The sequence below is a fragment of the Labrus bergylta genome, chromosome 13 (assembly GCF_963930695.1).
Source record: "Labrus bergylta chromosome 13, fLabBer1.1, whole genome shotgun sequence".
NCBI classification, from domain to species: domain Eukaryota; kingdom Metazoa; phylum Chordata; class Actinopteri; order Labriformes; family Labridae; genus Labrus; species Labrus bergylta.
In genome coordinates this window covers 2,624,521-2,639,674 of record NC_089207.1, presented here as the reverse complement: position 1 = coordinate 2,639,674, position 15,154 = coordinate 2,624,521, and the positions used below count along the sequence as shown (strand labels likewise).

The 15,154-nt window shown below is 39.0% G+C and overlaps 2 protein-coding genes across 2 annotated transcripts; one reads left to right on the top strand and one right to left on the bottom strand.

The window, feature by feature from the left end:
* Positions 1-1,185: 1,185 nt before the first annotated feature.
* LOC109995123 (gastrin-releasing peptide receptor-like) lies at positions 1,186-6,322 on the top strand. Its single transcript, XM_020648730.2, has 3 exons — positions 1,186-1,598; positions 4,023-4,374; positions 5,592-6,322. The coding sequence occupies exons 1-3, from the start codon at positions 1,186-1,188 to the stop codon at positions 5,904-5,906; spliced, it is 1,080 nt and encodes a 359-aa protein (XP_020504386.2). The 3' UTR covers positions 5,907-6,322.
* Positions 6,323-9,938: 3,616 nt separating this feature from the next.
* Positions 9,939-14,396, bottom strand: asb11 (ankyrin repeat and SOCS box containing 11). Its single transcript, XM_020648786.3, has 7 exons — positions 14,194-14,396; positions 13,337-13,416; positions 13,118-13,225; positions 11,521-11,671; positions 11,289-11,423; positions 10,904-11,092; positions 9,939-10,618 (listed from the first exon to the last, which is right to left on the bottom strand). The coding sequence occupies exons 1-7, from the start codon at positions 14,288-14,290 to the stop codon at positions 10,494-10,496; spliced, it is 885 nt and encodes a 294-aa protein (XP_020504442.2). The 5' UTR covers positions 14,291-14,396; the 3' UTR covers positions 9,939-10,493.
* Between the last annotated feature and the right edge of the window lie 758 nt (positions 14,397-15,154).

Here is a 15,154-nt window from a genome sequence, read left to right as displayed (position 1 = left end):
GGCCAGGGACAACAGATGGAAATTAGCTAGCTAGCTAAAGCTGGTACAAAGCATCTCTTCTCTTCTGAGACTGATGTTTTTTTGTACACTGTCCCTGATTCAAATAAACTTAAACTTATGGATTGAGATATATTAATAGCTTTAAAAGGCTTTATATGTGATTTTGTGATCCAGCAGATGTCGCCCTTGAGCTCCAGCATGAAACCAAAACAACTCACGCTGCATTGTTGTGTTAGCATGCTAATGCTAGCGATCTTTATTCTGCTGGTATCTTCACACTGCATGTAAATTTACCTGAAATGAGCGTGATCTAGAAACACAGTTAAGCAGTGAGTACAGTATGTTATTCTTCTTTTCTCTAGTCCCTCAATTAAACAACTTTTATACACGAGGGGAGGAGTCAGCCGGCCGTCCGGGCGATGTAAACAAAGTGAAGATAGGACTCTGAAAACTCTGAAAACATCACAGACAGTGGGACTCGGGTGTTACACCCATTGTAGACAGTCATGACTCACAGAGTTATTTTCAGAGGAGATACTTGATTTCTACATTTAAGTGTGAAAAATCACAAATAAAGACTTTAAATAACAAAGCTGCTTCCAGTGACTTTTTTTTAAGTGTATCATCATAATAATATGCATAACTTTCTTATAAAGTGATGAATTAACTACTTGGTTTAAGTGTCATGGTATATTAGTTTATGTTACTCATATATCTGCCTTCAACAGGCAAACATTGAGATTTCAGCAGTCTTGTGGTATATGTGGATTTACACTGTTGGTATACAACTGGTTGTTTACAGAAACTGAAAAGCTTTGAGTGTTTTAAATCTCAACTGGAAACAAAGAGTTCTGATCTAACAGCAAAGTGAGGTGGAGACAAATTCTTTACACCTAAACTGGAGAGGTATATCTCTAAATTATATTAATAAACTTTAAATCTCTTAGAAATCTCCAGTGCGTGTTTGAAATCGCACCAATAAATTCTAAATTACACTGAATATAAAGAGAATGAACAATTCTATATGAATTTTCCGCAGACATTGTTTTCACTCTGTAATGTCGACAGCTTGTGGCTCGAAAAATGACGCACGACACAGCAGGGGGGGGCATGTCGTTCATAAAGAGACCAAGAGACCCCCCCCCCCACCTGTTATCACCACAGTCCTCCCCCCTGAAGGCTGCAATGTCTCTGAAGGATTCCTTCGTTATCACAACGGAAAGCAGGGGGCTGGTTCTGAATGTTTCCAGAGTATTTTTAGACTCCATCGGAGAGCAACATGAATACAACATCTGGTTCCCCGGGATCGGGATCGCAGCAGTCTACGGGACCATCATCATCGTGGGTCTGGTGGGAAATGTCACTTTGATGAAGACGTGTCTGCTGGTGAAGTCCATGCGGACGGTGCCGAACTTGTTCCTGTCCAGTCTGGCTCTGGGGGACCTGCTCCTGCTCGTCACCTGCGCCCCCGTGGACGCCAGCCGGTACCTGGTGGACGAGTGGCTGTTCGGCCGGGTGGGCTGCAAACTGATCCCGTTCATCCAGCTCACCTCGGTGGGAGTGTCTGTGTTCACTCTCACCGCTCTCTCCGCTGACAGGTATGTGTTCAAAATGTGTCTCACTTCCCCCAGAAGGGTTTCCTCCGGGAGTATTTTGTTTTTTAAAGTAATAATAATAATAATAATAATAATAACTTTATTTCTATAGCACCTTTTAAAAACACAGGTTTACAAAGTGCTTTGACAAACAACAAAAACAAGAACAAACTAAACCAAACACAGAAGAACAGAAACAACAACAAGAACATAACAAATGCAAAATACTAAAAATAATGAAATACAATTCAACAGAAAAGAACCCAAAGTGCACGATACCCAACAGACATATAGAACCAGACCATCACAAGAACCATCACAAGAACCATCATAAGAACCATCATAAGAACCATCACAAGAACCATCATAAGAACCATCATAAGAACCCAGGCAACACAAGAACCCAACAACACGAGCTGAGACCAAGAGGAGCAAAGATTTAAAAAGATGTAAGAAACTAAAAGAGATAAAAGCAAATAAAAAGAGAACAGCAATAAGAAGGTAAGAGCAGGAAAAGAAATAGAAACAAGTGGTTAAAGGATCAAAAAACCCAAAACTATAATATTAATAAAAATAAAAAGTAAATATACATAAAAAACATAAATAGACAAAGTAAGTAAGATAAGAAATGACCAAGTTAAAACATAAGAGGAGTTAAGATAAGAGCATAAATAAAAGGACAGTAAGAAGTAAAAGAAGATAAAAATAGTAAAACCACTAAGAAAAGACATTAAGAAGACGAGGTAGAGGTCCACTTTTGCATTTCCTCTCAATAAATTTGACTTTCCCCTCAAAAAACTTTGCATTCCCTCGCAATACTTCTGCCTTACCTTGCTTTGCTTTTTTTTATTGCATGACCCCAGAATACCCTCCTTCTTGTTTTCCCTCACCTCTGAGCAATCCACTCAGATGCTCCTAACAAGGCACCAATGTGGATCAGATCATTGAATTTTACTTTGATCTGGGCTTGAATAGTCATTTAATTAATGTAAGTTGTCTTAAGTATGGAGTTAATAATAATAATGGAGTTTCTAAATGCAGACTGAACAGTTTATATATTTGTGGATTTCTATTATATATATACAAAACTATAAATATTTGTGTGTGAATCAGAAATACATTTGTGAATATTGAGACTGCTCTAACTCCATATCTCTCAAGAAGAAAGCAATGTGATCATCTTCAAGAATTTGCAGATCTGTCTGTACTCCGGGCAGCTGCTTTGTTGAGTAAATAGCAGACTGAGTACAATATGTAGATGTTTTTCAGTAGTTGAGAAATAGCCACATTTCTGTGATTTTCAACATAGGGTTAGGTTCAGGAGCGACTGGGTCCATTATAGAATTGTGAGGGCACATATGGATGATCAGAGGAAATTAAGAAAGTCAATTTTCATCACTTTCAGGAGTCAGTAGACAGGCTGAGAACATCTGATCAACAGGTGATTTGGATGAGATGCAAAACTCCAATTGAAGTCTTTGAGTTTAAGCGTGAGTATTTAGAAGAGCGCTATATAAATCTAATTTATTATTATTATTATTATTATTATTATTATTAATAAGTCTGTTTGGTGCTGATCAGGGATAAAGTGATAAAGGTCTACAGTGAGACAAGGCAGAATAATCTTATATCTGAACTCCAAGTCCCAGCAGCGCCTCTTCTTGCTCAGAAAACTCCTCAAATTTCAAGTCCACCAATCAGTCCTAACAATATTTTAACAAATGTTTTATAGAATCAGTTTTAACCTTCAACATCACACCCTGGTTTGGGTCTCTGTCAAACATTCATCGTAACCCATTAAACACGATCTATAACAATAAGCAGCAGAATAATCGGACAGCAGCAGGAACCACTGATCAGTATCTACAACAGGAGAACAAAACTAAAAGGACAACACACAGCACACACACACACACACACACACACACACACAGCCTCAGACAGCAAACACACACACACACACACAGCCTCAGACAGCACACACTCTGCCATCTCTAGAACCGTCTCCCCTCAGGCCACAGATACAGATCTCTCACTTTCCGGACTAATCGAGCCATGTCAAGCTTTGCTCCCACATCCATCAGGCTCATGAACAAATGATCTATTTCTTATTTATTTTTTAACACCACTCTTTTAACCGCTTATAACAATTATTTATGATCTATTTATCATGCTTTTAATAGAGCCACTTGTATGTGTGTGTTTCTGTTGATTTTTATGTGTCTAGCTAAATAATAATGTTATTTGAATTTGAATTAGTGGGATACATTTAATCTGCCTCAATGAAGAAAGTTGTGTTATATTGTTTAAATATCTTTGATTTAATGTACAGTTAAGTATAAAAAGGTTATCAGAGGTTATCTTCTCCACATATTGAGAGAAGCAGATTGTCAATAGTCGTTGCTCCACAGTTGTCTCTTCTCTCAGGTACAAAGCCATCGTCAAACCACTGGACAACCACAAGTCCAACGCTAAGCTCGGCGTCTGTTTCCGAGCTGGAACCATCTGGCTGCTGTCTGTGACTCTGGCTATTCCTGAGGCGGTTTTCTCCGACCTGCACGCCTTCACCACCAGCCACACCAACGAGACGTTTGTGACCTGCGCGCCCTACCCACACGCTGGGGAGCTGCATCCCAAAATCCACTCCACCGCCTCCTTCCTTATCTTCTACATCATCCCGCTGTTCATCATATCTGTGTACTACTGCTGCATGGCTCTCAGCCTGGTCAGGAGCTCTGCAGAAATACCTGCTGAAGGTCAGGTGTACTTCCAGAGACAGGTGAGTGTGGAGAATTTCCAAAGTGTTTTTTATACAAATGCTTATTTTCTGTTAAAGAATACGTGTTTCACTGCCCACTTGATACTTGGCACCTTGTTACCTAACTGTGATGTCATAGGCTCCTGGCATATACCTGTACCTCTCTACTGTAAATAAAATCTAAAGTTAGATACACCTAGGTTTTTTTTTGTTGTTGTTGTTGTTGTTGTTGTTTTCTTCTTTTCTTCTTTCTGCTTTCTCCTTCTCCTTCTCCTTTGACTCTTCTTCTCTTTCTTTTAATTTAATTTTATTCTTTCATTTTATATAACTAATTTGTTTGTTTGTCTTCCTAAAGATGTTAAATATCGTAGAGAAAGGGAAGAAGCCTTGATGGAAAATTTATGAATTTATGAGAGACAGATCCAAGCTACCTCAGTTTTACTTCAAGCTCCTTTAAACAAACTGTAAAACATGTTTCTGTATTGTAAAGTGTTATTTTTAGTATTTCCACATCACTGGGGGGACACGACCCTTTTTGACACCACACCACTTATTAAAATGTAAAATATTGTCATCCTTATGTTGAATATAAAATATGTGTACTGTATGTTAAGACATGATGACAAAGTAATAAAAAAAAGAATAAGGAGGTCTTAAGTTAAGCTTCAATGTGGCATAAAGTCAGTTTTGGATAATGGGCCAGTCATATATTTTATGCTACACAAGTATACTATTATAGAATATTTCTTTAAAATACATATTTATCAACACACATAACAAAGTCATGAAATTGCCAGCAGTGATCAATGAAAATGTCATGCCAATAAAGTCCTATCTTCACTTTGTTTACATCGCCCGGACGGCCGGCTGACTCCTCCCCTCGCGTATAAAAGTTGTTTAATTGAGGGACTAGAGAAAAGAAGAATAACATACTGTACTCACTGCTTAACTGTGTTTCTAGATCACGCTCATTTCAGGTAAATTTACATGCAGTGTGAAGATACCAGCATAATAAAGATCGCTAGCATTAGCATGCTAACACAACAATGCAGCGCGAGTTGTTTTGGTTCCATGCTGGTAATATAAAGCATATAAAGCCTTTAAGGGCTGCTTTAATGTTATCTACAGCCAGGTACTGTAGGTAGGAAGAAATAGTAGAATTGTAAATTCCAGATGCTGAAGACAAGGCGGGAACATCAAAGCATGTCAACATGGGTCTTTTCCTGTCCTGTTTGCAGATCAAGTCCAGACAGCGAGTGGCCAAAACTGTGCTGGTGTTTGTCGGCCTGTTTGCCGTATGCTGGCTGCCCAGTCATGTGATCTACCTGTACCGCTCCTACCACTACGACCAGGTGGACACCTCCCTAGGCCACTTCATTGCCAGCGTGTTTGCTCGCATCCTGGCTTTTACCAACTCTTGTGTGAACCCGTTCGCCCTCTACCTGATGAGCAAAAGCTTCAGGAAGCACTTCAACAGGCAGTTTCTGTGCTGCACATCCCGCAGACTTCTGTACAGTCATAGCAGCAGAAGAACAAATACAAGCAGCGTCTGAAAGCTGTTGTGTTTTCTTACATTGCATGCTGCCTGTCCTCTCGCAGGACTCCTGTAATGTGGATCATATTTGCAGTTTCAAGCTTTCATCAGTGCAGTGGAAGTCATGGTGTATAAACTGTAGGTCATGCATGGCCTCTTAAAAAGTCTGGCATGAACTTTTCACCATCAATTTTTCACTATATCATACGTTTGCTTTGTGATAATCCTTGAGGCAAAAATATTTATTTGATTTACGTATATGGTGGTAAATTTAATGTGTGTTTTTTAAAATACTTAGCCATTATTTAAAAGAAAATGCCAGATGAATTTAGCATTATAGCAAAACTTTCACAAAACTTCTGCTTTTTGTACCACTTTACATTTTACTGCAACATGTAAAGTAACATTCAGTGCATAAAGGTGTTTCAGATGTTATTTATTTGTTTGTTGCCTCTACTTCTGTATTCTGGATGTAAAAAAAATAAGCAGGGTATTTGCCATGTTTAGTCAATGTTTGTTATTTATTCAGTGCTCATCCTGTGACATACAAAGGCAATTCTTCAGGTACCTTGTTTTGGCCGCAGAAGAGGATTTTTTAAAAATTTTCGAGTAGAAAACTGTTTTTAGTTCACATAAACTGCCATGGTAGTTTTGGACCCCTTTAATATGAAATGATGTTCTTGCCTACACATTTGCCCAGACTGAGAATATTTTCTATTTGATAAATTCTCTTTAAATTCTGTACAAACACTCACTTCACTTTCAGGTTGAGTTATAAAACTCTGAATCATAATTTCCGTACGTATAATTGTTTAGATGTTTGGCAAAATGTCAACAAACATGTTTATAATGCACATAATGTTCATATTGTTTCATGCCAATAAGCAAAGGACAGCATGCTAACTACCGTATTTTCCGCACTATAAGGCGCACCGGATTATAAGGCGCACCTTCAATGAATGGCCTATTTTAGAACTGTTTCCATATATAGGGCGCACCGGATTATAAGGCGCATAGAATAGAACGTGTTTACATCTGAACAAGGCTGGGAGATATTATGAATGTATAAATATAAATACGTATAAAACTATGTTTTATACGTAGTGCATTCACAATAACTCAACGTTGTTCAAACGTTAATGTGCATATTCACAATATCTCCCAGCCTTGTTCAGTTGTAAACATGTAAAAGAAACACAGTCTGATACCGCTAATTCAAACGTTAGTGCGTAACTCAACATTGTTCAGTTACGTATAACACGTAAAGCTCACTTTTTCAGTTCATTCCCCGTCCACGAATCCCTCGAATTCTTCTTCTTCAGTGTCCGAATTGAACAGTTGGGCGAGTACGGCATCCAACATGCCCGGCTCCCTCTCGTCATTATCCGAGTCAGTGTCGCTGAGCGCCGTGTACAACCAGTATGGATCAACCAATTAACCAATTGCTCCATATATAAGGCGCTCCGGATTATAAGGCACACTGTCGTTTTTTGAGAAAATTAAAGGCTTTTAAGTGCGCCTTATAGTGCGGAAAATACGGTAATATTAATATGTAACAGGATCATCATTATGCCTGCTAATTCTACCTGCTAAATTTTCTGGAACCTTCAGGAAATGTAAACATTCAGAACGTTAGCATGCGGACGTTAGCATTTAGCCCCTCTGTGCAAGTATGCAGCCTCTCAATGCAGCATGCCTGTAAACTTTTTGTCTTGTTTCCTGTTAAATGTCTGTTATATCATTATTACTATCATTAATGTATTTACTGTATATATGTATATACCGTTATTATTATTATTATTATTATTATAGATCTAACCTTATTCCATGCATCAACACACTTGAATGATGCTATATTAGGCTATCATTTTGAAACAGTGGGTATAAGTTGTCATGACAGGCCTATTTGTTTATTTGAGCGAGGTGTCCACCCATACTCTTTAAATGACAACAGTCCATGTGTCCACCGCAGTGAGTATTGGTTAAAAAATAATTCAGGGTTGGGAAGGGGAGTTGTATTTTTAAGTGACACAGAGCTGGTTCGCACCAGACGAGAGGCAAGGCCACTTTCCCAAAAGGGAAGTTAACTCACAGAGTCAGCGGGCTGGCCTCCATGTTTTGTTGTTTTACTGGTGACACCTTAACCTCGGGTTAGCTGAGTACAGACCACTCCTCTCCGTTCTTCCTACCCCAAACATTTCCTTCAAGAGGACTTATCATGTGAAATGTGGCTAAAAAGAAACTAATGTAAACTGAAGACCTTTGACTTTCCCTCAAAAAACTTTGCATTCCCTCGCAACACTCCTGCCTTACTTTGCATTGCTTTTTTTATTGCATGACCTCATAATACCCTCCTTCTTGTTCTCCCTCACCTCTGAGCAATAGGCTCGATTTCCTCTCAGCTATCAAGGCACCAATGTGGATCAGATCATTGAATTTTACTTTTTCCACTAAGTGAGTAGGTTAGGTTAAGAACTCTAGGGTCAGCACGTGGCCGCTAACATTAATACACCCACTCATATAAACACAAAATCACAACTTACAGCACCCTATCGGAACTCGTGCTGACTGCTGAGGCTTTTCTGTGCTGTTCAGGTAGAAAACTGTCAAACTGAATCAAATCAAACAGTCTCACATGAGGTGACCTTTGAGACTGGCATTTAAATACTAACGGTTAATTCCACTTGGGCAGCCTGGGTCAGTCCATCTGACAGACATTAAAATCCTTTTTTCTTACTGCTGTTTCATCTCCATATTGTCGTTTGGACTTCATTAACCCATTCCTCCTTAGTTCAGCCTTTGTGACGGTGTTGACCCTGCTACACTGATCCTACCCAGTTTTGTTTGTTGTGTATCAGTTCAGAGTTCTCCAAATAAAAAAAGTGCAGTACACGGGTAACATCCCCTCATGATTTAGGGTTTTATGCTTGGTCTCATCAGAATGTCTTGACTTTGTTTTAACTATTGTTGATGTCAGCTTTATATGATGGACTTGATGTACAACACAGCTGGGGGAACTTGAAAAATTAAACTGGTCTCTAATAGCAAAAACAGAGTAAAATAAAGGCAAAGAACCAGTGGCAACTCTAGAGTCTACTGGGGCCCTCCAACCATCAATCATCAACATCATTAGTATTATTTTTATTTATTAGCATTATTTAAAGGCTTTATATGTGATTTTTTGATCCAGTAGATGTCGCCCTTGAGCACCAGCATGAAACCAAAACAACTCACGCTTCATTGTTGTGTTAGCATGCTAATGCTAGCGATCTTTATTATGCTGGTATCTTCACACTGCATGTAAATTTACCTGAAATGAGCGTGATCTAGAAACACAGTTAAGCAGTGAGTACAGTATGTTATTCTTCTTTTCTCTAGTCCCTCAATTAAACAACTTTTATACGTGAGGGGAGGAGTCAGCCGGCCGTCCTGGCGATGTAAACAAAGTGAAGATAGGACTCTGAAAACTCTGAAAACATCACAGACAGTGGGACTCGGGTGTTACACCCATTGTAGACAGTCATGACTCACAGAGTTATTTTCAGAGGATATACTTGATTTATATTACATTTAAGTGTGAATAATCACATATAAAGCCTTTAACAATAATGTTCCTCTGGTGACTGTCACTGACAAATGTAGGTTTTAACAGCAAGAATGCATGCAACGCTTGACAGCGCAACAAGACTGAGTGCTGCCAGATGGCGCCACCTTAGAGGGGGTTTCCTACCGTCATTGCAAACTTTGCATATTTTTGTGGTTTTATTTTGTGTCATACCTAAACGGTTGCCTGACTTTCCTGAGGACAAACCGAGTTCCTACAAATAATTCATTTTTCTGCTCTACCTTATATTTTGTGAATGTGTTTATACCTGTTTTAGTGTTGTTGTTTAAAAAAATGTGCAAGTTTAAGTACACACTTACTCTGGGTTAAAAAAAAATCACGTTATTGAGATCTTACATTGTCATATCTTTAGAGAGGAAGTTCAAGATAATGTACAAAACTGATTTAGATTTAGTAACCCTTAGACATTACTGATATTTAATCATTAAGAATACAAAAATATAAGGTGATTAATTACAGACTTCTGAATTTCAGACTACAGAACTACAGACTACAGACTAATTACAGACTACAGAATTTCAGATTCTGAAACTCAATGATCAACTAGATCACTAAGCCGTGCTGATGTGACCTTCAGGGTCTACACTCCAGGAGAGGTGTGCAGTGGGCAGACACTTATTTAAGCCAAATCATCTTACTTTTAAAATGATGCTGAATAATAACAACAATATTTGGGGCAATTGATTCAACTTTATGTGACTCCTGGAGCCCAACAAAGCTTTATTCATCATTCATACAGTAGTCAGTAACATTCCCAAAGAGAGATAAAAGAGCTTAGATGTTCTCAAACTTCAAAAAAGACATAAATGTGAAACATGGAGAAAAAAAAATGACACTACCTTATTTTGTATTAAAAAAAGCGAAAACAGTGTCACTCCAATATGAACGCATCATATCTTGGAACATCCCACTATCACAACTAAAAACATTCATTTGTATACATTATATGGCGATAGTTATCATGAAAAGAAAAAAGACAGCTCATCGGTAGAGGAGGAAGTCCTTTATGGTGTGAGGCAGGAAGAGGCTGGAGGCTCTGTGGAGTCGATTCCTTCCCAGACTTCTTCTAATACAAGTCCGACAGAGCTGAGATAGAGTACACAGACCTGGGCAGAGATGGAGGGCAGAGTTCTTACATCCATTCAGAGATTCAATTATTGGGTGTGGATATTGTTAATCAATCAATTTTTGTTTGTATAGCGTCAACTCCTCATAACAAGTGTTATCTCGAGACACTTTACAAAAGGAAGGTAAAAAGACCTTACTCATTGTTATGTCACAAAAAGCAGGTAAAAGACCTTACTCATTGTTATGTCACAAAAAGCAGGTAAAAGACCTTACTCATCGCATCGTTAACATGCACTGTGGGGACGTGATTGTCCACAACAAACCTTTTTTCTGAAGTACAGTTCTGACAGCACTGTTTGGAGGGGACAGGTCCTGAGGCGTCTTTCCCTCTACATTCCTACAACAAGCATCGGCCCCAAAGTCCATCAGAAGATCCACTACGTCAGCTCCTCCAGCTCGAACGGCCGCATGCAAAGGACTGTCTTGCCCACAGCCGATTTGAACATCAGCACCTACATTTAGAAAGGAGCAGATTTTTTTTTAATTTCCTATAGTCAACGCATCTCACAAGTCATTGAATACCTTAGTGTGATTTCATAAATAATTGTGGAGTTTCAAAAAATAAATAAATGCTACAATTGGAGGGCTAAGATGTTTTGGGGATTGGAGATTTGTTTTTGACACTGCAGAGTTCCCAGGTGATGTTACCTGAGTGTAGCAGAAGTCTTACACAGGATACAGCCTGAGCCACGCAGGCAGAATACAGAGGAGTCCCCATTACTGGAAGCTCCATGTCGATGTGAGCTCCATATGAGAGCAGCAGCTCCAGACACTCTCTGTGACCTGACAGAGGGGGGCAGCATATCCATCATTTATCTGTGCTGTGGCACGCACCATCAAAACTTTTCTGAGTCACACATGTTTGCAGCTTTGCACACACCTTTCTTTGCTGCTTCGTGGATGGGTGACGCCAGCAGGTCTGGAGTGTTGATCGAGGCCCGGTGCTGTAAGATGAGTCTGACACAGGCAGCACTGCCACTGCTGCATGAGTTGAAGAGAGGTGTGGCGCCATCTGTTGAAACAACCTCCGCCTAACAGAGAGGAAAAAACTTATGTTATCACATAGCCAGGAGAAGCAGCTCATTACTGAACAAAGGGTACACAGATCCCTACAGGCACATTTGGCATCATTTAACACAATGCACCTTTTTTTTGTCAATATCTGATGTCCACATCAGCAAAAATGTGCACAGCCATCACATATTTTACCCTATCAGAGTGCCTCGGACTTTCAGTTTAAGACTGCCTCTCCACATTTTTTCTTTTCTAATCAGGACAGTCAAACTTTTTTAAACTTTTTCAACAAACTGATTTTTCTATATTAATTGTGTTTTTTAGGTTTAAATATTTTTTATTTTGGTAGCACAAACATTCAATATTACAGATATTGTCCTCCTTTTAAATTAAATGAAGAAAAATGAAAATAACAGGCCAACAAGTCAACAGGTGTATTTATTTTGTTTTTTGACCCAGTGCAGCACTCACGTCTATGTTTTTTACATATTTTACTGTGTTGTGATTGGAGTGACTAATACACCCTGGAGTTTTTTTTTTTTTATTACATACATCTGGTGAGCTTTTAATTTTTCTAATCCAATCTGTAACATTTTACAGTTTTCATATTCAGCAGTTTATCAGAGCTTATATGTGTGATAGCTCTTCCATACCTGTTACATCACGTTGTATGTGAACAAGCTTGAGGTTTTGCATGGGACAAACTACAGAATAGTATTGTGTTAAGAGGAGGGAGGATCCTTGCATTAACAAACATTTTGTCTGATTCTGAAGTTCTGATATTTCAAATGTATTTTTCCTAATTTCAGCAATTCTGATTCTGAAATATTTGACTCAGTGAACCACCTGACAGTCCTCTCACTGGAGAAAGAAACTCAGATTTGATACCTCCTCAAAAGAGCGCCAGACTAAGACGCTGACTAGACTCTTCTCCTCTGTCGCCCCCCGGTGGTGGAATGAACTTCCAAACTCCATGTGATCTGCAGAGTCCCTCTGCACCTTTAAGAAAAAGCTAAAGACCCAGCTCTTTCATGAATACCTACTAACTTAATGATGATGGTCTCCATATTATTGATGATGATGATGGTAACGACGATGGTTTTTGTTTGATAACGATGACTTATAAGATGGTTTCTATACTGATTAGAGCTCTCAAGAACTGCCCTCAATGTTGTGCTTTGCCTCTGGTCACTTCCTGTCAGCACCTGTGTGTCCAATCAGACTCAAAGCTGATCGTTTGCTCTTACTCACATTGTTCCCTTTTTTCTAGATCCTTGCTTGTGTTGTTCTTACTCTCTGATGTACGTCGCTTTGGAGAAAAGAGTCTGCTAAGTGAATTGTAGAATTGTAGAACTTAAAAAAAAACTGAACTAAATTGCTTGTTACAGATTTGAGTTGAGTGATTCCGTCATATTGGAATGGAATGAAACAATGAAGTCTGTAAAAGCAGAAAATATTCTTACATCCGCTCCATGGTCCAGCAGGAACTTGGCACAAGCGTAATGGCCACCAAGGCAAGCTTCATGGAGAGGAGAGACTCTGTCCATGGTGAGTGTGTCCACATGGAGGCCCTGTGGGAGACAACCATGCATGTTCTCTGCATTGTGTGTGTGCAATGTTCTTTCTGTAGATCTTTTTTTTTAATGTGCTGTATAAATCAAGCTTGATAATTAAAGGTTTACCTGAGAAATGAGGCTTCTCAGGTGTAGCAGTCTGCCTTGGTAGGCGGCTTCATGGAGAGGAGTTCTGTCCGACCAGGAGTCTGAGAAACAAGGATTGAGATGAAGAAGTTCTCCAGATTCAGAAAAACTCACAGATATACTCAAGGCCAAACACGCTCTGTACACTGTAATGACCTCATCTCATGTTTATCTGCTTTTCAGGGTCATCACAACCGGAGACTCCAAAACTTACAGCACAATAGTCTTTACATGCAATGTTTTCAGGTGACAACTCCTCTGCAACACTACAGAAAATACAACTATTTCTCATTTTTGTTTTACAAGAAACACAGAACAAGTGAGGACTAGGGCATGACAGTATGAATAAGATCAAATAGAAGAATGTAAAAGGCACAGGTACAGTACATAATGGATGGTACATTCTAATGAAACAGGATATATTTAGGAGTCTTTATCTTTGTATAAATCCCAATTTTCTCCAAATATTCTTCTCCCTTCTTCTTTTGAAGTTTCAGGACAAAGGTAATTTTTTCCATAAAGCTGATGGAATTCACAATGTTCCTCAAGAGTCTCATGGTAGGAGGGTTCCTCTCAAGCCAACATTTAGAAATCACTTTTTTAACTTGCCACCATAAGAATCTTTAAAAGGAGAAAATATAACTTTTAAACTTCAATAATTATTACTATTACTATGAAGACACAGTGATATGGCTCACCTATCACTACCGCACACCTGCTAGAAAGTTTGCACAATAGCTTAAGAACTCACAAATGCAACGCAGCTGTATGGCTTTCCATTTCTCTCACAACATAACAAATAACCTGTGCCAAAAAAAAGGGAAAGAGAAGAAACTTACCGGCCATCAGGGCGTTACATATGAGCCCCCCGTAGATGTGCAGGGGCCTCTGCCAGGGCTGTGAGAATAAGGAAACTTCTGTTTGTACTGCAGCCATGATGAGAATGAAGCAGCACAGTCACACTCTCTTGGATGATCCACAAATTGAGCTCGGCCAGCAGAAAAGACAGACCTGGACATTGTCTTCCTCCCTCTTATCTCAGACCTCGGCCACCTCCCCCCCCTACATTGCCACCTCCCGGCCCACCCCCATGACCCAGCCCATTAAAATGGTCTAGAGAGCTGGTGAATAACAATGGTTATTCAAATGGAACTATACGATGCACCTTGTAAAGAAGCACTTTGTTAATGTGGATGCATACATCTCCTGAGAGACGGAGGCAGACAAGTTCAACAAGTTTGGTTTTGTGTGTAAGTACGCTGTCTTTAGTATTGAAACTATAGTTTCAGCTAAGAGCACGGGTATGCTATCACAAGTTTAGAGATTATTTATTTATTAGGTGATGCAGAACAATACAAGACGAGTGAGGGACATGACAAGAGCAATAGCATGTAGGAGAGAGGGGAGACACGACGATACAATGCACAGCATAGACAAAACAGGCAATCAGGGAGTAATAATAACGTTTAGCAACTCTGTATGTTGAGGGTGTTGAAGGGCCCGGTTTGTTTGTTTGTGTATAATGCAAATGTATGCTTGTATCTTTATTTAATTTTTTTAAATATTTTCTTTTTTCCTTCCCTTCCCGCTTTCTTTTTCCTTGGGTACAGTAAAAAGAATGAAGGTTTGAAGATAACTAGGAGGAGAAAGTGGTCGAAGTGGGATTTAACAGCAAATTGAGCTCGATGAGTAAAAAAACATAGAGATATAATAACAAAAAATATTAATAATATTAATAGAATTAAATATAAATCAATGAATAGAGTGATTCAATATTTATCAAGCAAGATTTAAAAAAAT

Coding starts and splice junctions, on each gene's coding strand:
- asb11 (XM_020648786.3), bottom strand. CDS start 14,290: ATGGCTGCAGTACAAACAGAAGTTTCCTTATTCTCACAGCCCTGGCAG. Junction 13,417..14,193: donor ATGTAACGCCCTGATGGCCG/GTAAGTTTCTTC, acceptor CTTGTTTCTCAG/ACTCCTGGTCGGACAGAACT. Junction 11,424..11,520: donor CCACGAAGCAGCAAAGAAAG/GTGTGTGCAAAG, acceptor CCCCTCTGTCAG/GTCACAGAGAGTGTCTGGAG.
- LOC109995123 (XM_020648730.2), top strand. CDS start 1,186: ATGTCTCTGAAGGATTCCTTCGTTATCACAACGGAAAGCAGGGGGCTG. Junction 1,599..4,022: donor ACCGCTCTCTCCGCTGACAG/GTATGTGTTCAA, acceptor CTCTTCTCTCAG/GTACAAAGCCATCGTCAAAC. Junction 4,375..5,591: donor AGGTGTACTTCCAGAGACAG/GTGAGTGTGGAG, acceptor TCCTGTTTGCAG/ATCAAGTCCAGACAGCGAGT.